Here is a 24,219-nt window from a genome sequence, read left to right on the forward strand (position 1 = left end):
TTATCAACACATACAAAACCGTTTGAAAAGGTCACATCTTCCATTCTGATTTACCAAAATAATTATCTTACCATTATCATAGAAATCTTTCAGCTTTGCATTTGAGTCGTCTAAAATCAAAAGTCTATCTTTATCTTTAAAAGGCAATAGAGCTAATATTAGGTTTTGATTTATCAGTGCTAATTTGTGTGCTGAACTGACTCTTGTATGATAAAACCCCTTCTGCTGTTGCGTCTATCCCGTGAAGGTTTATCTCAAGAAATTCTTTTGCTGCCCTGTCTTTAGACTGTGAAGCATCCTTATCTCCAATCGCTTCACCCCCTCATCATCGTTGGCTGATGTGTCCATTACCCCCTCCTGTGGTGTGCTGGTGGGATGCGTGGTTTGTATCTTCGGTTCTTCCTTGAGTGATTTGGGTATGGAAGATTTCGGTGTCACCTGGGGATCTGCACATGAACATGGTACATTTGGGTTTCCTTGGGCCATTGAAACTTCACGAAAAGTGATAAATTCTGCGTCAACTGGAAGGTTTATATTAACCTCATATGTAGTCAGAGTACCTGTAGATGACACGGCAGGTTCCTCTGCATATTCTTTCAGCCCTGTTGAAGAGTCTGGGACAGCAACAGAAGAGTCAGCCCACCACCCTCTTCCACCTGCTGACATACTCGGACAACCTCCTCCCTTCTTTCAGATTCAGAGTTCACCAGCTCCAGCATCCTTTGCCTCCTACGCCTCTCGCCCTCAAAACTTCTCCTGCCCTTCTCCAACACCTCAGAACTCTTCTCTGTGATCTTCTCCAACACACAGCAGCAACTGACGAAGTCAGCTCACTCCTAAATATTTCTTCCTCTTTGTTTAACTGATCCATCTCCGCTTGCAGTGTTTTGGCAGAGTCTTGAATACTGGAAGACGTTGCTCCTACCACTGACAGTGCCTGTTTCAATGACTCACGCCTTTTGTCAGATGCTTCGTCTACAGTGTCAAACTGATGTTTCTTGTGCTCAGCAATGGCACAATGAACACATACTGCCTCAGAACATGTGTGACAGAAAATGCTCAATGCTTCGTGGTGTTTGTCACAAATCTGTTCCTCCTTCTCAAGAAAGTGTTTATCGTACTGACCTTGTCCGATGTCATCAAGGGAGACCACTCGATGTGTTGCTGTCAGAGTTGAAGAGTTATGTCTCATGGAGCAAGTTTCACAAAGTTTGTCGCCACAATCCAGGCAATGGCGAGTGGTTTCACAAAAATCGCCTTTCATTGAACAAATCACACATTTAGAGGCCTGTGGTGTGCGACAAGCATACACCCTCTGACGTCCCAGTATATAGAAGTTTGTCGTTAGAGAGCTCGCTGATTTCGTCTGTAGCCGAGTTTTATGCTTGCACAGAGGACATTGGAAGACATGCCCACCGCCCTCGGTAGTAAGCCGTTCTTCAATACAAAGCTGACAGAATGAATGGAGACATGTCAAAAGTTTGGGGGAGGAAAACGGCTGTTGGCACAGCCTACAGGTGATGTCTTCATGAGGTACCGGTATTTTTCCGGGTGTCGATATTGACGACATATTCCTTCACCTGGAACCAAAATGGACAATAGTTTAAGTTGTACCTATATGATTCAAGATACACGCCCAATTGACCCTCTGAGCAGACTAAAATTGTTTCTTTGGGTGGTGTTCACGTCCTACTTTATCACCTTTAATTATGGAGGACAATAGTGATCTGCACGTCTGGCGCATCAAAATTGGATATTTTCAAATATTGACCAGAACATATGCATGTATGATATAGACGTACCTTTTATCTGAGTGTTTGACAACTACACTGCATCTATCTGTCTGTCTGTCTGTCTGTCTGTCTATCTATCTATCTATCGAAGACTGGGGCAGTGGGGTAGCCTTGTTTAATGTATGGCACTTACGACTATCTTAGAAGACCAGGGTTTGATTCCCCACATGGGTACAATGTGTTTGCTGGAGTATTGCTAAAAGCGACGTAAAACTAAACTCACCCACTCACATTTTTCTGGACCAGATAACACAGTGGTTGTAAACATTATCAACGGCACGGTGACATGTCAAGGTCTGGTGTAATACTCATGTGATTCAAGATGCCCTATTTGCCCTTTGAGCTGATGAAAACATTCCATCCTGCATCATCGTATCCGGTGACGTTTGACGCTCATCACGTTCACAACCACTGTTGCTCTCTCTCTCGTGTATTTCTCTTGTTTTTTTGTTTTGTTGTTCTTTTTTTTTTGTTTTTGTTGTTTGGTTTTTGGTGTTTTTTGTTTTTGTTATTGTTTTTTGTTTTGTTTTTTGTTTTTGGTTTTTGGTGTGTTTTTATGTTTTTTGTTATTGTTTTTTTCTTTTTCTGTTTTGTTTGTTGTTTTTGTTTTGTTTTGTTGTTGTTGTTTTGTGTGTTTTTTGTGTGTTTTTTTTTTTTGGGGGAGTATCGTAAACCCAACACGATGTGTTTAAATAAATGTAGGTGTGGTTTTGTTTTTTTAAATTATTCATTGGTATTCTTTGGTCATGTACTGAATCAAGAAATCATTGGAAAATATAATCTGACAGAAACTTTTGTTAACATGCTGAACTTTTGATTACATATTTTGGACAGCATTAGCACTGCCGTTGTGCTAAACTAAATTTGAAATATGTTTAATATGTTTCCCACACGTCCAGTGGATTTAAGCCATAACTGATTAAAATAGCTTGCTTGTGTGAGAGCTTTAACTAATTTCGATCTACCTAAGCAAAACGTCGGAGAGTATATTTAATTGGGATTCTCTGGTCGTTATGTTTATTTCCGTGGTCATTGCTGAAGTTTACGGAACTGGCTTTTCATTCACCGTTGGCCTTTATTCAAGGATTTCCGGTAACCGCCCCTCGCGATAATTAGGGGCGAGTGAAATCTTATGGATTGCTACAGTACATGCAGCAAATATTTTCACTTTCATCGACAATTATAACAAGCGTTAATATGTGTCTCACAGTCCTTAGATAATAACTAACATAGACATGTCACAAACCGAAACCTACATGTAATGTGTCATATAATCATATATGTCATGTGTTCATAACAGGCCTTCCTTTAGCGCGGTATAACGAGGATAATCACTCTTCGTCAGTCTGTATCATTTTCATGGCAGGGGCTGTATGATTTATGCATTAGTCTGAATGAACACAACATAATTACCTTATGTAGAATGACGAATACTCTTTAACGAACTGGGAACTTCCTTCGTGGAAGCTGAAACTGTCTCCCAGTTTGTGAGACGCTTACACCATGCCTACTGTTATGATTACACCGGCGGTGCAGATACAGAATGATACTTCAAAATTTTCAGACATTAAAACATTTTTTCTATATGAGGACACTGATTTTATGAATATCAGTTTACTGACATTTGACGCATAAAAGTGTTCTTACCTCGATAGTACACTGGAGTGAGTTTAGTTTTACGCCGCAGTCAGCAATATTCCAGCTAATATGATGGCGGTGTGTATATAATCGAGTCTGGACCAGGCAATCCAGTGATCGACAGCATGAGCATCTATCTATATCGACAATTCCTCGTTTTAATGCGACACAGCGTGTTACGTAATGAAAATGTAAAGCGCTAAAATGATGACATTCTCTACTTACATACATGTGGTTGTCCGATTCTATGATTTTTCATTAAAATGATAACATTCTCTACTTACATCAATGTGGTTGTCCGATTCTATGATTTTTCATTAAAATGATAACATTCTCTACTTACATACATGTGGTTGTCCGATTCTATGATTTGTCACTAAAATGATGACATTCTCTACTTACATAAATGTGGTTGTCCGATTCTATGATTTTTCATTAAAATGATAACATTCTCTACTTACATACATGTGGTTGTCCGATTCTATGATTTTTCATTAAAATGATAACATTCTCTACTTACATACATGTGGTTGTCCGATTCTATGATTTTTCACCGGATTCACAAATTTCCAGTTTAATGGATCAGTCCAGTGGTTGAAGTCATGAGCATCGACCCATGCAGTCACGACACCATAACCGCCATCAGCTGCTCAACAATGAACAATGGTCTTCTGCGTCTTCTCCGGGATTCGAAAATAGGCATTCTGTCAGTCATTTTTCTGGAATTGTGTAGCTCTGAACACATCCTTTGCCATTGGGGCGGTGGGGTAGCCTAGTGGTTAAAGCGTTGGCTCGTCACGCCGAAGACCCGGGTTCGAATCCCCACAGGGGTACAATGTGTGAAGCCCATTTCTGGTGTCCCCGGCCGTGATGTTGCTGGAATATTGCTAAAAGCGGCGTAAAACCAAACTCAGTCAGTCAGTCAGTCCTTTGCCAGTGCTCACAATCTTCTCAGTTTGTTTACCGCAACACTCAGCAATATTCCAGCTAGCTATATGATGTAAAAGTAAGCGATCTGTAAATTATCGGGTCTGTACCAGGTAATCCAGTGATTGACATCACGAGCATCGATCTACTTGATGCGATGACATGTGTCAACCAAGTCAGCGAGCCTGACCACCCGATCCCGTTAGTCGCTTCTTACGACAATCATGGGTTGCTAAGACCAGTTCTAACCTGGATGTTCATTGATGCCGCTTATGTGAGAAAAGAAATCTTTCTTTTCCTGATCAGCCAAACCATTTCCATATAATTGACCGGATCTAAATATGGTGGTGCATGGACTCTGGAACGGACACCTTCTTTTCCTCTGTTTGAGGAGCAAGCTCATTAGTATCATCTTTCACGGCCGACATCTTTAAATACTCAAAGTGACAAAAAACCCTCCCTCATACTATGACAATGAATGAGTTAAACTTTGCAATAATAAACCATTGCTTTGTGCCGAGAAATATTTACAGAAGCTCCAGCCTTTACAGTTTACAGTTTCTGAAGTACAATCGAGCGTGCGAAGATGCCAAAGAGCGACATACCGGTCGACCCGTGAAGATCCCGGTTAGAACTGGCCTTCAGCAACCCATGCTTGTCGTTAAAGGCGACTACCGGGATCGGGTGGTCAGTCTCGCTGACTTGGTTGACACATGTCAATGCGTAGATCGATGCTCATGCTGTTGACCTCTGGATTGTATTATCCAGATTCGATTATTTACAGACCGTCGCCATATAACTGGAATATAGCTAAGTGCGGCGTTAAACATAAATTAATTCAGACAATGACCTACTTTTCAGCCGATCCGAATTTTCTCAATTGAAAGTGAAAAGAGACACCGCAAACAACTATGGTTACACTGAATTTCAATTCCTTGTTTCATAAGAAAATGGTATTTACAAGTTAATTTTAATTTTAATTTTTAATAACTTCGTACTTCTATATTTTATGGCGAGGTGTAGGTAGCATGACCTTAACTAAGACGTCACAGACTGCCCCTGTTTGATGAGGTGAAATGATTTACAAATCATCTGGCTCACTGGTTACACCTGGATGAATAGAACCAAATTCAATTAAAGTTGCGAGCAACATTGAGGGCTCCTTGGCTTGGATAATTTCTGGCCATTGGGTACCCTGTCATGCAGATGTCGAAAGCAGTAAAGGCTATAGCTGATATGGATCATATCACTGTCAGTAATGAGAAATACTTAAGTAGTAAACTTTGAATTCTTCTGTTTTAGGGTTAGAAACAAAGGATTGTGTTGTATGGTATGGGTAATTGCACTTATGGCTTTGGAAACAGCTGTTGGCTTGATTAGAGATTCGAAGGAAAAGAATAATGCACGTTCAATTGCTAATAATTTATTTCTTTTACTGAAAATGTGGTTGTTTATGGTGTTTATTTTCGGGTGAGTGTAGATACAATTTCCATTTAAATATCAACAACAGCCAAGTTGAAATGTGACACAAAGCGCCCGTACTCTGTATTTGTGTAGCATGTACCAATATCCACAACACTGTTTCTCTCTAACGTTGAGCTTGGTTGACACATGTAATAGGTTCCCAATTGCGCAGATCAATGTTCATGCTGATAATCACTGGATTGTCTGGTCCAGACTCGATTATTTACAGACTGCCGCCATATAGCTGGAACATTACTGAGTGCAGCGTGAAACTAAATTCACTCATTCTCACGCTGATGCAAGCGAACTTGTGGATTTCACAGCAATTAACGTACTTCTGTAGTTTGTATCAGTATCCATTACACTGTTACACTCAGGCTGTTGTAACTGAATTTGTGAATCGAGAGCGGGCTTTATATACACGTAACACGAATACACGTTACACCTGGATACAGGTTACCTATAGAGTTTTAAGATCCATGCAAACTGCACAAAACCCAAATGTTACCGAAAGCGCATTAGTCTGTGGGCATTGTAAAGCTGGCGAGCGGGCAGTGTTGAAAGATTGTATGGGTGCTTCCTTCCAGCTAGCGTAGGCTCAACTACCGCTAACACTCACAACTACATATATGTATCTAACCCACAAATGGGAATACTTTCAACATGCACCATAGAACAGAAAATGATCAGCAAACTTTGAGATACATACTGCAAATTTTCATTGTGCTCTCTAGAGGACCAAATGAAGATAGCAACTACAGTGAGGAAAATAGAATTTCACTTGTCCCTCTGTTGTCTTTGAAGATACACTTAGACAAATTCATTTGTTACTTCAGTATCGTCCGGGTTTGTGTTTTAACCCGCTCACGCTGGACAGCTCTCGTCATTGTAAATTGAAATTGACATCGTCTCCCCATATCTGCACGTACACCACGCTTTGCAGTGGTCGTCTCTTTATAGGAGATATCGTCCTTGCGCTTTCCTTCAGACTGTCGCATGTTTTCCACGGGTAATCTGCCGTGTCGTAAATCTCCGAGAAACTTATGACACATTCCAGTCATCACAAAGTCGGCGAGTGAGTGGATCTTTAGGATTTTCAGGGCTGCTTCTAACCACGAAACGGCTATACCTTTAACATCTATGTTAGAATAAAAAATGATCAGCAAACCATAAACATATACACTGACAATTTGCATAGCCCTCAGTAGAAAACCAATCAAGATTAGCAACTATGGTGAGGAAAATAGAATATTATTTTTTCCCTCCGTTGTCTTTGAAGCTATGTTGCTGCAACTGGTACAAACAACTTGCACTGGCGGCATAAATACATATCCAAATTTTGGTCGAAATCGGACGGTTGGTTTCAGAGTTAGGGGTGTTTGAAACATATTTGAGGGCTTTCAACCGTCCAAAACAGAGCCAGAACACGGATCTTCCAAATACAGCCAAGGTCGCGGGGTCATGTACCTTTTAAGAAGTTCCGGAGAAGAAAGAGTTCCCTCTTTGACAGGCTGTAGCTCCGTTGTCCTTCGGTCTACAGTTAAAACAATTAGTGTTCTGGAATCGCCAGGACTTCAGCTATCACATCCACACACACATGACATACGGATGACCGGAAATGCCTACCCGTCAAAAAAAAACGTGAAATTTCTTAAATCCAATATGGTGGCCAAACGGTGCCTCGTAGCCCCTTGGATCCTAACAGTTGAAATTGAAGGTAACGGATTCCAGACCTGCTCCAGACATTTGGTAGTCATCGGACTTGTAGTTTCGGAGATTATTGCTTTGGAAATTGAAAATTTTGAATTAATTTTGAATTATCTCCCTTGCTATTGGGCCTAGAGCCTTGAGATTTTTGCAGAAACGACTTCAGCACTGTCGGCACCATGGTAATTTTTCAAGCGATTCTGTCCAGCGGTGCTTTTGTAGGGCTGGTACAAAATACGGCGGAATAATAAATAATAAAAACATTAACGATTCCAATAGGTCTCCTGCCTTGTGGCAAGGAGCCCTAACTAAGTTCAAACATCTGTAGAAGTGACAAAATTAAGAAATTGGATGAACAAGGTATGAGATGCACGCCTTTAGAGTTCCAATGAAACACACGTAGAAGCTCAATCAATCCTGTTGAGCAGCTTTTGTGCAGAAATGGATAGACTTCATCCCCTACAACACTAAATTCAGAGAGAAATTATCTAAGTTCAAACGGCATTAAAATTGGAAAAATCATAATATGAGATGCACGCTTTTAAAGTCCCTATAAAGCACATGTGTAATCTAAATGAATTCCATAAAGTAGTTTTTGAGGAGAAGTGGATAACGTACACCCCCTGTTGGATGGAACGAACACTGGCTGAATAGAACAAAATTCAACTAAGTTCTAACATCTGTAAAAGTGACAAAATAAAGAAATTGCATAAAAAATTATGAAATGCACACCTTTAGAATCCCTACAAAAGACATGTCGAAGTTCATTCAATTCTGTTGAGCAGTTTTTGTGGAGAAGTGGATTGACTTCATCCCCTATTACACTATCATCATAGAGAAATTCAACAAAATGTACCTAAGTTCAAATGTCTCTCAACTTACCAAAAAAAACAATACAATTTAAAAAAAACAAAATATGAGATGCACGCCATTAGAGTCCCAAGAAAGCCCATGTATAAGTTCATTGAATTCCACAGAGCGGTTATGGTGGAGAAGTGGATAAAATACATTCCCTGTTTCGTACGGACGGACGGACAGACGGACGGACACCGAGGGTAAACCTATATGCCCCTAGCGATATATGGTGGGGGCATAAAAAACAACACTGTAGATTTTCGTTTTCAACCTACAAAGGTACCTGACATCACCTCCTTCAACACCTGACAACGTCTCCATCAACACCTGACATCACCTCCATCACCACCTGACATCACCTCCACCTGACATCACCTACATCAACACCTGACATCACCTCCATCAACACCTGACATCACCTCCACCTGACACCACCTCCATCAACACCTGACATCACCTCCATCAACACCTGACATCACCTACATCAACACCTGACACCACATCACCTCCACTAACACCTGACATCACCTTCACCTGGCATCACCTCCACCAACACCTGACGTGATGTCAACACCTGACATCAACCTGACATCAACACCTGACATCACCTCCACCAACACCTGACATCACCTCCATCAACACCTGACACCATCTCAACTCCATCAACACCTGACATCACCTCCACCTGACATCGTTCCATCAACACCTGACATCACCTCCACCTGACATCACCTCCATCAACACCTGACGCCACCTCCAACAACACCTGACATCATCTCCACCTGACATCACCTCCACCAACACCTGACACCACCCCCATCAAGACCTGACATCACCTCCGTCAAGACCTGACACCACCTCCACCAACACCTGACATCACCTCCATCAACACCTGACATCACCTCCATCAACACCTGACATCACCTCCATCAACACCTGAAGCCACCTCCATCAACACCTGACATCACTTCCACCTGACATCACCTCCACCAACACCTGACATCACCTCCATCAACACCTGACACCACTTCCATCAACACCTGACGCCACCTCCATCAACACCTGACATCACCTACATCAACACCTGACATCACCTCCACCTGACATCACCTCCATCAACACCTGACATCACCTCCATCAACACTTGACATCACCTCCATCAACACCTGACACCACCTCCACCAACACCTGACACCACCTCCACCAACACCTGACATCACCTCTACCAACACCTGACATCACCTCCATCAACACATGACATCACCTCAGATTCAGATTCATTTTTATTCAGTATTTCGGGCCTAAAGGCCTATAGTACAAATACACTTGCTACAATTATATGCACGTGTTGGTTGTGGTGGCATTTCTTGCATTAAAGACATGTTTTAAATAAATTGCAATAGATTTGATAATATCAATATTTTTAGAATTTAACAGACTGGACAATGTTTGTTCATCTCTTACATGTGTTTGTACAAATGATAAATACTTACTTCTTAAATCTAAATATTTGGTACACACAAATAATACATGAAATTCACTTGCAATATTACCTGTATTACAATTTTTACAGATGGATTCATTTACATCATTGAAAGCTCTATTGGGTTTGCGTAAATAGTGAATTCTAAAATCATGAAAGCCAATTCTAAATTTACACAACGCCCGCATTAACGATTTGCCTTGTAGGTTCATAATATAAAACACCGGTTCTAACAGAGATTTATGAGAAGAATAATGTTCTAAGAAACTTGAATTATTTATAGACATAGACCATTCTTGGAAGAAAATGTCCTGAAGAAGTTGCTTCAAAACATATAAAAAATTACATTCATTTCCAACCATTTGTGAAATCCACACATGAGAAAATCATGTCGAAAAAAGTAACTGTCTAACCTCTGATGCCCAATTAAGCTTGCCAATATCATCTTGTAGCTTTAGGAACATATAACTTTGCCTTGGGTACCTATAAGAATCCATTTTTAATAATTTCAACCAAAATTTTATTACTCGTAATCTGGTGAGTACAAATATATTGCAACGCCCAGTTTCCCCTAATACAGCCTTATTTGAAGCATACTTTCCCAAATTTAGGAAGCATTTAAAATATGATGCATGAACCTTTTCTATACAATGAAAGTATTTAGTTCCCCAGATTTCGGACCCATATAAAAGAATCGGTAAAATCTTACAATCAAAGATGGTACAGGCCGTTTTGAAAGAATTAAAAGAATTCTTTTTGAATAACTGATATACAGATTGCATAGCCTTTGATGCTTGAATAGATAAACCTTTACAGGCTGTTGACCAATTTAGTCTGGATGAGAATATTAAACCCAAATATTTATAATACGAAACACATTTCAGCCTTGTATTACCATAATACCATACCTCATCCTTTTTTAGCACACCTCCATTTCTAAACACAATAATATTAGTTTTCTCAATATTAACACTCAAACCCCAAGTAATACAAAATTTATGCAAAACATTAAGTTGTTGCTGTAAACCATTAACTGTATAGGAAAACATATTTACATCGTCTGCAAAAAGTAACATCATAATATCATCAATGTCTTGAGATATAAACACACCATGTTTACAGGATTTATATATTTCTGCAACAAGTTCATTTATAAAAAGATGAAAAGAATTGGGCTTAAAATGCAACCTTGACTTACTCCAGAACTTATTGAGAACATATCAGTTTTACAATTACCAGTCTTTACACAAGATTTTACAGATGATTACATATTATGAAGAAGATTGTATAATTTACCATGGCAACCTGACTTAAGTAACAAATATAGAAGTTTGGCTCTATCAACATAGTCGAAGGCCTTTTTAAAATCTATAAAAGCACAGAAGAATCGCCCCTTAGGCTTAGAAAGATATTTGGAACATAAAGTCTGAAGGGTAAATATATTATCTGTGGTAGCATATCCGGGCCTGAAACCCGCTTGTGCTTCTGTTAAAATATCATTCAAGTCTATCCACAGACGGAGGCGTTTATCTAGTATTGATGTAAATATTTTCCCTGAAACGTTTAGGAGTGATATACCCCTGTAGTTGTTTGGGTCGGTTGCACAACCTGACTTAAATAGAGGTATGGTTAGTGCAGAGTTCCAGGCATCTGGAAATATTCCAGAGTCTAATACTGAGTTACATAGTGGTTTGAGGAAAGCAAGTAACATCACCTCCATCAACACTTGACGTCTCCATGAACACCTGACATCACATCCATCAACACCTGACACCACTTCCGCCTCCTTCAACACCTGACATCACCTCCACCAACACCTGACACCACCTCACCTCCACCCGACACCACCTCATCAACACCTGACACCTCCTCATCAACACCTGATACCAGCTCGATTAACACCTGACACAAGCTCCATCAACAACATCGACCTACATCACACTATTTTGTAAACAGCAACAACGCCGCCTTTGTAGGAAACATACACTTTGCCACCTTGGCCAAAAAGCACACAGCGTGGTTCAGACAGGTTGTTCTGCATTGTATCAACAACACACAAAGTTCTCCCCACAGGGGGAAAAGATCAGGATCTCATTCCTATACATGTCACACGCTATGATACGTCCATTTGCACCAAAGAAGGCGTCTGAAGGCCGCCACTTCATGCCGTTCCTTTTGTGTCCGTTGACCTTGAGGAAAAGGCCATCTTTCTCCGACTCGAGACACACGGACCCCTGCCTTTTCCAAGAGCACACGATGACCACTTCATCTGCTACGTACCGAAGGGATTTCATCTCACCTTTGACCTTACTGGTCCACTTTCTGACCATCTTGCCTGTTGTCGTCATGACCCGCATCTCCTTATTTGGCAGATTGCCAACAATGATGTGGTCGCCGAAGTTGGCGACAATAGGATCACAAGTCATCTCTCCGTTTTGTGCCAAGGGTATTTTGGACTGAACTTGCAGATGTTTTGTTAATATAACAAGGTAGTTTTCATAGATGGCGCAGATGGTACTGTCATTATCAACACACACAAACCGTTTGAAAAGGTCACATTTTCCATTCTGATTTACCAAACCAATTATCTTACCATTATCATAGGAATCTTTCAGCTTTGCATTTGAGTCGTCTAAAATCAAAAGTCTATCTTTATCTTTAAAGGCAATAGAGCTAATATTAGGTTGTGATTTATCAGTGCCAATTTGTGTGCTGAACTGACTCATGTATGATAAAACCCCTTCCTCTGTTGCGTCTATCCCGTGAAGGTTTATCTCAAGAAATTCTTTTGCTGCCCTGTCTTTAGACTGTGAAGCATCCTTATCTCCAATCTCTTGATCACCCCCCTCATCATCGTTGGCTGATGTGTCCATTACCCATTCCTGTGGTGTGCTGGTGGGATGCGTGGTTTGTATCTTCGGTTCCTCCTTGAGTGATTTGGGTATGGAAGATTTCGGTGTAACCTGGGGATCTGCACAAGAACATGGTACATTTGTGCATACTTGGGCCATTGGAACTTCACGAAAAGTGATAACTTCTGCGTCAACTGGAAGGTTTATATTAACCTTATATGTAGTCAGAGTACCTGTAGATGACACGGCAGGTTCCTCTGCATATTCTTTCAGCCCCTGTTGAAGTGTCTGAGACAGCAACAGAAGAGTCAGCCCACCACCCTCTTCCACCTGCTGACATACTCGGACAACCTCCTCCCTTCTTTCAGATTCAGAGTTCACCAGCTCCAGAATCCTTTGACTCCTCCTCCTCTCGCGCTCAAAACTTCTCCTGCCCTTCTCCAACACCTCAGAACTCTTCTCTGAGATCTTCTCCATCACAGCAGCAACTGACGAAGTCAGCTCACTCACAAATATTTCTTCCTCTTTGTTTAACTGATCCATCTCCGCTTGCAGTGTTTTGGCAGAGTCTTGAATACAGGAAGACGTCGCTCCTACCATTGACAGTGCCTGTTTCAATGACTCACGCCCTTTGTCAGCTGCTTCGTCTACAGTGTCAAACTGATGTTTCTTGTGCTCAGCAAAGGCACAATGAACACATACTGCCACAGAACATGTGTGACAGAAAATGCTCAATGCTTCGCGGTGTTTGTCACAAATCTGTTCCTCCTTCTCAAGAAAGTGTTTATCGTACTGACCTTGTCTGATGTCATCAAGGGAGACCACTCGATGTGTCGCTGTAAGAGTTGAAAAGTTATGTCTCATGGAGCAAGTTTCACAAAGTTTGTCGCCACAATCCAGGCAATGGCGAGTGGTTTCACAAAAATCGCCTTTCATTGAACAAATCACACAGTTAGAGGCCTCTGGTGTGCGACAAGCATACACCCTCTGACGCCCCAGTATATAGAAGTTTGTCGTTAGAGAGCTCGCTGATTTCGTCTGTAGCCGAGTTTTATGTTTGCACAGAGGACACTGGAAGACATGCCCACCGCCCTCGGTAGTAAGCCGTTCTTCAATACAAAGCTGACAGAATGAATGGAGACACGTCAAAAGTTTGGGGGAGGAGAACGGCTGTTGGCACAGCCTACAAGTGATGTCTTCATGAGGTACCGGTATTTTTCCGGGTGTCGAAATTGACGCCATATTGCTTCACCTGGAACCAAAATGGACAACAGTTTAAGTTGTACCTATATGATTCAAAATACACGCCCAATTGACCCTCTGAGCAGACTTAAATTGTTTCTTTAGGTGGTGTTCACGTCCTACTTTATCACCTTTATTTATGGAGAACTAGTGATCTGCACGTATCTATCTATCTATTAATTATGAAGATTGACAATAGTGATAACTTTTCAAATGACCGACTACATTCTTACTAATTAGGCGCATGCAAAAGGTTTGATTGGATCCAATAAAATGGCTTTTGTGAAAATACTCTCAGCAAGGGTAAAGTGATATTGTTGATGTTCAGAGCTTTCGAACGATACCCGCCATCATACGATTCGCCTCGCATGTTATTCACACGAAGCTTCGAAAACGGAGGTATTTTCCGTTGTTGTGTCATGTTACCGAGCGGAAAGCCACTGATATCGGGAAATAGGCGACCATACATATTATTTAAGAAATCTTTATATAATAACAGAGACCATATAATATTATATGGTCTCTGATAATAATTTTCTATGACGTAAACCCAAAATATAAAAGAAAAAGGCACGGGGATGTTATGATTTCACAAATGGAAAAAATCGCCATAGTTTTTCCCTTCTTTTGTGATATTTCTGGACATTATAAAATGCTTGCATTTTAATTTAAAAATCAATTTATTTAAGTTGTAGTATTATTTGAAAAATATAAGAAAAAATATATTTATTTTTATCAACAGTGGATTAGATCTTTTAATTTTGCTACATGTCTAAATCATTGAAAAATATAATTTAGTTATATGATGGCATTGAAACTTTGTTAACACCCACCTGCTGAACTTTTTTATAGATTACATATTTTGGACAGCATTAGCATTAGCACTGCCGTTGTACTAAATTAAATTTGAAATATGTTTAATATGTTTCACACACGTCCTGGGATTTAAGCCATAAATGATTAAAATAGCTTGCTTGTGGTAGAGCTTTAACTAATTTCGATCTACCTAAGCAAAACGTCAGAGAGTATATTTAATTGGGATTCTCTGGTCGTTATGTTTATTTCCGTGGTCATTGCTGAAGTTTACGGAACTGGCTTTTCATTCACCGGTGGCGTTTATTCAAGGATTTCCGGTAACCGTCTCTCGCGATAATGTGCAGGGGACGTGTGAAATCTTACGGATCGCTACAGTACATGCAGCAAATATTTTCACTTTCATCGACAATTATAACAAGCGTGTCTCACAGTCCTTAGATAATAACTAACATAGACATGTCACAAACCGAAACCTACATGTCATGTGTCATAGAATCATATATGTCATGTGTTCATAACAGGGCCTTCCTTTAGCGCGGTATAACGAGGATAATCACTCTTCGTCAGTCTGTATCATTTTCATGGCAGGGGCTGTATGATTTATGCATTAGTCTGAATGAACACAACATAATTACCTTATGTAGAACGACGAATACTCTTTATCGAACTGGGAACTTCCTTCGTGGAAGCTAAAACTGTCTCCCAGTTTGTGAGACGCTTACACCATGCCTACTGTTATGATTACACCGGCGGTGCAGATACAGAATGATACTTCTAATTTTCAGACATTAAAACATTTTTTCTATATGAGGACACTGATTTTATGAATATCAGTTTACTGACATTTGACGCATAAAAGTGTTCTTACATCGACAGTACATCGGAGTGAGTTTAGTTTTACGCCGCAGTCAGCAATATTCCAGCTTATATGATGGCGGTGTGTATATAATCGAGTCTGGACCAGGCAATCCAGTGATCGACAGCATGAGCATCTATCTATATCGACAATTCCTCGTTTTAATGCGACACAGCGTGTTACGTAATGCAAATGTAAAGCTCTAAAATGATGACATTCTCTACTTACATAAATGTGGTTGTCCGATTCTATGATTTTTCATTAAAATGATGACATTCTCTACTTACATCAATGTGGTTGTCCGATTCTATGATTTTTCATTAAGATGATAACATTCTCTACTTACATACATGTGGTTGTCCGATTCTATGATTTTTCATTAAAATGATGACATTCTCTATTTACATAAATGTGGTTGTCCGATTCTATGATTTTTCACTAAAATGATGACATTCTCTACTTACATACATGTGGTTGTCCGATTCTATGATTTGTCACTAAAATGATGACATTCTCTACTTACATAAATGTGGTTGTCCGATTCTATGATTTTTCATTAAAATGATAACATTCTATCCTTACATAAAAGTGGTTGTCCGATTCTATGATTTTTCATTAAAATGATAACATTCTCTACTTACATACATGTGGTTGTCCGATTCTATGATTTTTCACCGGATTCACAAATTTCCAGTTTAATGGATCAGACAGTCCAGTGGTTGAAGTCATGAGCATCGACCCATGCAGTCACGACACCATAACCGCCATCAGCTGCTCAACAATGAACAATGGTCTTCTGCGTCTTCTCCGGGATTCGAAAATAGGCATTCTGTCAGTCATTTTTCTGGAATTGTGTAGCTCTGAACACATCCTTTGCCAGTGGGGCGGTGGGGTAGCCTAGTGGTTAAAGCGTTGGCTCGTCACGCCGAAGACCCGGGTTCGAATCCACAGGGCTACAATGTGTGAAGCCCATTTCTGGTGTCCCCGGCCGTGATGTTGCTGGAATATTGCTAAAAGCGGCGTAAAACCAAACTCAGTCAGTCAGTCAGTCCTTTGCCAGTGCTCACAATCTTCTCAGTTTGTTTACCGCAGCACTCAGCAATATTCCAGCTAGCTATATGATGTAAAGTAAGCGATCTGTAAATTATCGGGTCTGTACCAGGTAATCCAGTGATTGACATCACGAGCATCGATCTACTTGATGCGATGACATGTGTCAACCAAGTCAACGAGCCTGACCACCCGATCCCATTAGTCGGTTCTTACGACAATCATGGGTTGCTAAGACCAGTTCTAACCCGGATGTTCATTGATGCCGCTTATGTGAGAAAAGAAATCTTTCTTTTCCTGATCAGTCAAACCATTTCCATATAATTGACCGGATCTAACTTGTCCTATCGGAAGGGTCACAAGAGTATAGTACCGTCAACTGCTGCAACAGAGTCATTACATATGGATAATAATAAAATACACACTTTATTCAAGACATTTACGGTTCTTTAAGTATAACAAATTCATATAGTAAAATTATGCAGACGGACTGGGCTTGCAAAGATAAAACACCAAAGCCAAATTCTATCCAGTATGAAATCGCTTTATTATTTTTGAATTCCCACGTGTAACCATTTATACACGACCTATCATTACTTATTTGCAGCCAGGTTGCGCGTCCTTCCGGTTTCAAATTAACTGTTTCACAACCATATTCACCCCGAAAACAGGAAGACAGCAAAACATTGAACAAAACTTGAAAATATTCATAAACAAGAAAACATTGTGTCCAGGGACACGGATGCCCTCGCTGACATTCATAAGACATATAAAGATCAATAATTGAACAAAATTCACGAACAAGTTCAATAAACATCTATGCAACTATGAGATGCACACCTTTCGAGTCCCAATGAAACACATGTATCAGCTTAATCAATTCTGTTGAGCAGTTTTTTGTGGATAAGTGGATAGACTTAATCCCTTATTTCACTATCATCAGATAGAAATTCTACAAAATTGATCTAAGTTCAAATGACTCTAAACATACACAAAACTATAAAATACAAAAACAAAACAACATGAGATGCACACCTTTAGAGTCTCTATAAAAGACACATGTAAGCTAAATGAGTTTTGTGTAGTGGTTTTTGAGGAGAAGTGGATAAAGTACACCCCCTGTTGTATGAGACGAACAGGATGAATAGAACCAAATTCAACTAAGTTCAAACATCTGTAGAAGTGACAAAATTAAGAAATTGGATGAACAAGGTATGAGATGCACACCTTTAGAGTTCCAATGAAACACACGTAGAAGCTCAATCAATTCTGTTGAGCAGCTTTTGTGGAGAAGTGGATAGACTTCATCCCCTACAACACTAAATTCAGAGAGAAATTCAACAAAATTTATCTAAGTTCAAACGGCATTAAAATTGGAAAAATAAATAAAATACAAAATCAAAATATGAGATGCACACCTTTAGAGAAGTGGATAACGTACACCCCCTGTTGGATGGAACGAACACTGGCTGAATAGAACAAAATTCAACTAAGTTCAAACATCTGTAAAAGTGACAAAATAAAGAAATTGCATAAAAAATTATGAAACGCACACCTTTAGAGTCCCTACAAAAGACATGTAGAAGTTCATTCAATTCTGTTGAGCAGTTTTTGTGGAGAAGTTGATTGACTTCACCCCCTATTACACTATCATCATAGAGAAATTCAACAAAATGTACCTAAGTTCAAATGTCTCTAAACTTACAACAACAAAAAATAAAATAAAAAAACAAAATGTGAGATGCACACCATTAGAGTCCCAAGAAAGCCCATGTATAAGTTCATTGAATTCCACATAGCGGTTATGGTGGAAAAGTGGATAGAATACATTCCCTGTTTCGTACGGACGGACCTCATATATGGCGGGGGCATAAAAAACAACACTGTAGATTTTTGTTTTCAACCAGCAATGGTACCTGACATCACCACCTTCAACACCTGACAACGTCTCCATCAACACCTGACACCACCTCCATCAACACCTGACATCACCTCCATCAACACCTGACATCACTCTCCATCAACACCTGACATCACTTCCATCATACTTGACACCTGACACCTCTATCAACACCTGGACATCACCACCTCAGCATCACTCTATCACCAATACTTGAATACACCTGACATCACACTTAATCACGTCCATGACACCTTCCCTATCACACCACCTTCCATCTATCAACACTTGACATCACCTCTATCAACACCTGACATCACTTCCATCAACACCTGACATCACCTCCATCAACACCTTGACATCACTTTACATCAACACCTGACATCACTCTTACATCAACACCTGACACCACTTCCATCAATCACCTCTTGACACTACCTCCATCAAATACCTGACACTCTGACACTACACTTCAACACCTGACATCACTCTCCATCAACACCTGACACCACTTCCACCAACACCTGACATCACCTACATCAACACCTGACACCACCCCCATCAACACCTGACATCACCTCCATCAACACCTGACACCACCCCCACCAACACCTGACACCACCCCATCAACACCTGACATCACCTCCATCAACCGCGTGACACCACCTCCATCAACACCTGACACCACTCCCATCAATACCTGACACCACCCCATCAACACCTGACACCTCCACCAACACCTGACACCACCTCCACCAACACCTGACACCACCCCCACCAACACCTGACACCACCTCCACCAACACCTGACATCACTTCCACCTGACATCACTTTCCATCAACACCTGACATCACTTCCACCAACACCTGACATCCCTCCCATCAACACCTGACACCCCCCACCAACACCTGACCCATCAACACCTGACACCACCTCCACCAACACGTGACACCACTTCCATCAACACCTGACATCACCCCTCCACCAACACCTGACATCACTCCCACTGACATCACTTCTTACCTGACATCAACACCTGACATCACCTCCATCATCAACACCTGACATCCCATCCTGACGCGAGCCTCCATCAACACCTGACATCAACACCATCAACACCTGACATCACCTCCACAACACCTGACATGACATCACCTCCATCAACACCTGACATCACCACCTCTATCAACACCCGACACCACCCCCACCAACACCCACGCCACACACCTGACATCACACCTGACACCACCTCACCGCCACCAACACCTGACATCACCTCCACCTGACATCACCTCCATCAACACCTGACACCACCTCCACCAACACCTGACATCACCTCCATCAACACCTGACATCACCTCCATCAACACCTGACATCACCTCCACCAACACCTGACACCACCTCCACCAACACCTGACATCACATGACACTCCACCAACACCTGACATCACCTCCATCAACACCTGACATCACCTCCATCAACACCTGACATCACCTCCACCAACACCTGACATCACCTCCATCAACACATGACAACACTTCCATCAACACTTGACGTCTCCATGAACACCTGACATGAACTCAATGAACACCTAACATCACTTCCATGAACACCTGACACCACATCCATCAACACCTGACATCACTTCCGCCTCCTTCAACACCTGACATCACCTCCATCAACATCTGACACCACCTCACCTCTACCAACATCCGACACCACCTCATCAACACCTGACACCAGCTCCATCAACACCTGACACCAGCTCCATCAACAACATCGACCTACATCACACTATTTTGTAAACAGCAACAACGCCGCCTTTGTAGGAAACATACACTTTGCCACCTTGGCCAAAAGCACACAGCGTGGTTCAGACAGATTGTTCTGCATTGTATCAACAACACACAAAGTTCTCCCCTCAGGGGGAAAAGATCAGGATCTCATTCCTATACATGTCACACGCTATGATACGTCCATTTGCACCAAAGATGGCGTCTGAAGGCCGCCACTTCTTGCCGTTCCGTTTGTGTCCGTTGACCTTGAGGAAAAGGCCATCTTTCTCCGACTCGAGACACACGGACCCGTTCATTTGCCAAGAGCACGCGATGACCACATCGTCTGCTACGTACCGAAGGGATTTCATCTCACCTTTGACCTTACTGGTCCAATTTCTGACCATCTCGCCTGTTGTCGTCATGACCCGCATCTCCTTATTTGGCAGATTGCCAACAATGATGTGGTCGCCGAAGTTGGCGACAATAGGATCACAAGTCATCTCTCCGTTTCGTGCCAAGGGTATTTTGGACTGAACTTGCAGATGTTTTGTTAATATAACAAGGTAGTTTTCATAGATGGCGCAGATGGTATTGTCATTATCAACACACACAAACCGTTTGAAAAGGTCACATTTTCCATTCTGATTTACCAAAACAATTATCTTACCATTATCATAGAAATCTTTCAGCTTTGCATTTGAGTCGTCTAAAATCAAAAGTCTATCTTTATCTTTAAAGGCAATAGAGCTAATATTAGGTTGTGATTTATCAGTGCTAATTTGTGTGCTGAACTGACTCTTGTATGATAAAACCCTTCCTCTGTTGCGTCTATCCCGTGAAGGTTTATCTCAAGAAATTCTTTTGCTGCCCTGTCTTTAGACTGTGAAGCATCCTTATCTCCAATCTCTTGATCACCCCCATCACCGTTGGCTGTTGTGTCCATTACCCATTCCTGTGGTGTGCTGGTGGGATGCGTGGTTTGTATCTTCGGTTCTTCCTTGAGTGATTTGGGTATGGAAGATTTCGGTGTAACCTGGGAATCTGCACAAAAACATGGTACATTTGTTCTTCCTTGGGCCATTGGAACTTCACGAAAAGTGATAACTTCTGCGTCAACTGGAAGGTTTATATTAACCTTATATGTAGTCAGAGTACCTGTAGATGACACGGCAGGTTCCTCTGCATATTCTTTCAGCCCCTGTTGAAGAGTCTGGGACAGCAACAGAAGAGTCAGCCCACCACCCTCTTCCACCTGCTGACATACTCGGACAACCTCCTCCCTTCTTTCAGACTCAGAGTACACCAGCTCCAGCATCCTTTGCCTCCTCCTCCTCTCGCCCTCAAAACTTCTCCTGCCCTTCTCCAACACCTCAGAACTCTTCTCTGAGATCTTCTCCATCACAGCAGCAACTGACGAAGTCAGCTCACTCACAAATATTTCTTCCTCTTTGTTTAACTGATCCATCTCCGCTTGCAGTGTTTTGGCAGAGTCTTGAATACTGGAAGACGTCGCCCCTACCATTGACAGTGCCTGTTTCAATGACTCACGCCTTTTGTCAGCTGCTTCGTCTACAGTGTCAAACTGATGTTTCTTGTGCTCAGCAAAGGCACAATGAACACATACTGCCTCAGAACATGTGTGACAGAAAATGCTCAATGTTTCGCGGTGTTTGTCACAAATCTGTTCCTCCTTCTCAAGAAAGTGTTTATCGTACTGACCTTGTCTGATGTCATCAAGGGAGACCACTCGATGTGTCGCTGTAAGAGTTGAAGAGTTATGTCTCATTGAGCATGTTTCACAAAGTTTGTCGCCACAATCCAGGCAATGGTGAGTGGTTTCACAAAAATCGCCTTTCATTGAACAAACCACACAGTTAGAGGCCTGTGGTGTGCGACTAGCATACACCCTCTGACGTCCTAGTATATAGAAGTTTGTCGTTAGAGAGCTCGCTGATTTCGTCTGTAGCCGAGTTTTATGCTTGCACAGAGGACATTGGAAGATATGCCCACCGCCCTCGGTAGTAAGCCGTTCTTCAATACAAAGCTGACAGAATGAATGGAGACACGTCAAAAGTTTGGGGGAGGAGAACGGCTGTTGGCACAGCCTACAGGTGATGTCTTCATGAGGTACCGGTATTTTTCCGGGTGTCGATATTGACGCCATATTGCTTCACCTGGAACCAAAATGGACAATAGTTTAAGTTGTACCTATATGATTCAAGATAGACGCTCAATTCACCCTCAGAGCAGACTGAAATTGTTTCTTTAGGTGGTGTTCACGTCCTACTTTATCACCTTTATTTATGGAGAACAATAGTGATCTGCACGTGGCGCATCTATCTATCGATCTATCTATCTATCTATCTATCGTCTGGGGCAGTGGGGTAGCCTTGTGCCTATAGCGTTCACTCGTCTCGCACAAGACCCGGGTTCGATTAGCATTAGCACTGTCGAGTGTCGTTGTACTAAGTTAAATTTGAAATTTGTTTGATATGTTTCACACACGTCTAGTGCATTTAAGTCATAAATGCATGATTAAAATATTTTCCTTACGTGAGAGCTTTAACTACTTTCGACTTATCTAAACAAAACGTGGGACAGTATATTTAATTGGGATTCTCTGGACGTGATATGTATTTCCATGGCGATTGCTGAGCTTTACGGAACTAACTATTCATTCACCGCTGGCGTTTATTAAAGTATTTCCGGTAACCGTCTCTCGCGATAATTTGCAGGGGACGAGTGAAATCTTACGGATCGCTACATGCAGCAACTATTTTCACTTTCATGGACAATTATAACAAGCGTTAATATGTGTCTCACAGTCCTTAGAAAATAACTAACATAAACAAACCGTGACCTATATGTGTACATGTCATGTGTCATATGTCATGTGTTCATAACAGGCCTTCCTTTAGCGCGGTATAACGAGGATAATCACTCTTCGTCAGTCTGTATCATTTTCATGGCAGGGGGCTGTATAATTTATGCATTAGTCTGAATGAACACAACATAATTACCTTATGTAGAACGACGAATACTCTTTAACGAACTGGGAACTTCCTTCGTGGAAGCTGAAACTGTCTCCCAGTTTGTGAGACGCTTACACCATGCCTACTGTTATGATTACACCGGCGGTGCAGATACTGAATGATACTTCTGAACAACATACCGACAGTAGTTTCAGACATTAAAACATTTTTTCTATATGAGGACACTGATTTTATGAATATCAGTTTACTGACATTTGACGCATAAAAGTGTTCTTACCTCGATAGTACATTGGAGTGAGTTTAGTTTTACGCCGCAGTCAGCAATATTCCAGCTAATATGGTGGCGGTGTGTAAATAATCGAGTCTGGACCAGGCAATCCAGTGATCGACAGCATGAGCATCTATCTATATCGACAATTCCTCGTTTTAATGCGACACAGCGTGTTAGGTAATGAACATGTAAAGCTCTAAAATGATGACATTCTCTACTTACATAAATGTGGTTGTCCGATTCTATGATTTTTCACTAAAATGATGACATTCTCTACTTACATAAATGTGGTTGTCCGATTCTATGATTTTTCACTAAAATGATGACATTCTCTACTTACATAAATGTGGTTGTCCGATTCTATGATTTTTCACTAAATGACATTCTCTACTTACATAAATGACATTCTTTACTTACATAAATGTGGTTGTCCGATTCTATGATTTTTCACTAAAATGATGACATTCTCTACTTACATAAATGTGGTTGTCCGATTCTATGATTTTTCACTAAAATGATGACATTCTCTACTTACATAAATGTGGTTGTCCGATTCTATGATTTTTCACTAAAATGATGACATTCTCTACT

The 24,219-nt window shown here is 41.1% G+C and overlaps 3 protein-coding genes across 4 annotated transcripts in view; all 3 read right to left on the reverse strand.

The window, feature by feature from the left end:
• Positions 1–596: 596 nt before the first annotated feature.
• LOC124265826 (E3 ubiquitin-protein ligase TRIM39-like) lies at positions 597–1,192 on the reverse strand. Its single transcript, XM_046700669.1, has 2 exons — positions 926–1,192; positions 597–797 (listed from the first exon to the last, which is right to left on the reverse strand). The coding sequence occupies exons 1-2, from the start codon at positions 1,190–1,192 to the stop codon at positions 597–599; spliced, it is 468 nt and encodes a 155-aa protein (XP_046556625.1).
• A 10,758-nt stretch (positions 1,193–11,950) lies between these two features.
• LOC124265827 (E3 ubiquitin-protein ligase TRIM56-like) lies at positions 11,951–15,500 on the reverse strand. The gene is made up of 3 exons (XM_046700670.1): positions 15,413–15,500; positions 12,167–13,971; positions 11,951–11,964 (listed from the first exon to the last, which is right to left on the reverse strand). Exons 2-3 carry the CDS (start codon positions 13,959–13,961, stop codon positions 11,951–11,953), a joined length of 1,809 nt encoding a protein of 602 aa, XP_046556626.1. The 5' UTR covers positions 13,962–13,971; positions 15,413–15,500.
• Positions 15,501–20,551: 5,051 nt separating this feature from the next.
• LOC124265821 (E3 ubiquitin-protein ligase TRIM56-like) overlaps positions 20,552–24,219 on the reverse strand; it is a 29,637-nt gene continuing 25,969 nt past the window's right edge. The window contains exons 1-2 of one of the 2 annotated variants that reach the window (XM_046700658.1): positions 23,385–23,501; positions 20,552–22,538 (exon numbers count right to left, since the gene is read on the reverse strand). In XM_046700658.1, coding sequence (XP_046556614.1) covers positions 21,077–22,528 — 1,452 coding nt within the window. In that variant the 5' untranslated portion in view covers positions 22,529–22,538; positions 23,385–23,501 and the 3' untranslated portion in view covers positions 20,552–21,076. Of the gene's footprint in view, positions 22,539–23,384; positions 23,502–24,219 lie in introns of those variants that run through there. The other variant, XM_046700659.1, reaches the window with a different exon arrangement.

Source organism: Haliotis rubra, unplaced genomic scaffold, assembly GCF_003918875.1.
Source record: "Haliotis rubra isolate DU_JTF1 unplaced genomic scaffold, ASM391887v1 Scf998, whole genome shotgun sequence".
In the NCBI taxonomy this organism is placed as follows: domain Eukaryota; kingdom Metazoa; phylum Mollusca; class Gastropoda; order Lepetellida; family Haliotidae; genus Haliotis; species Haliotis rubra.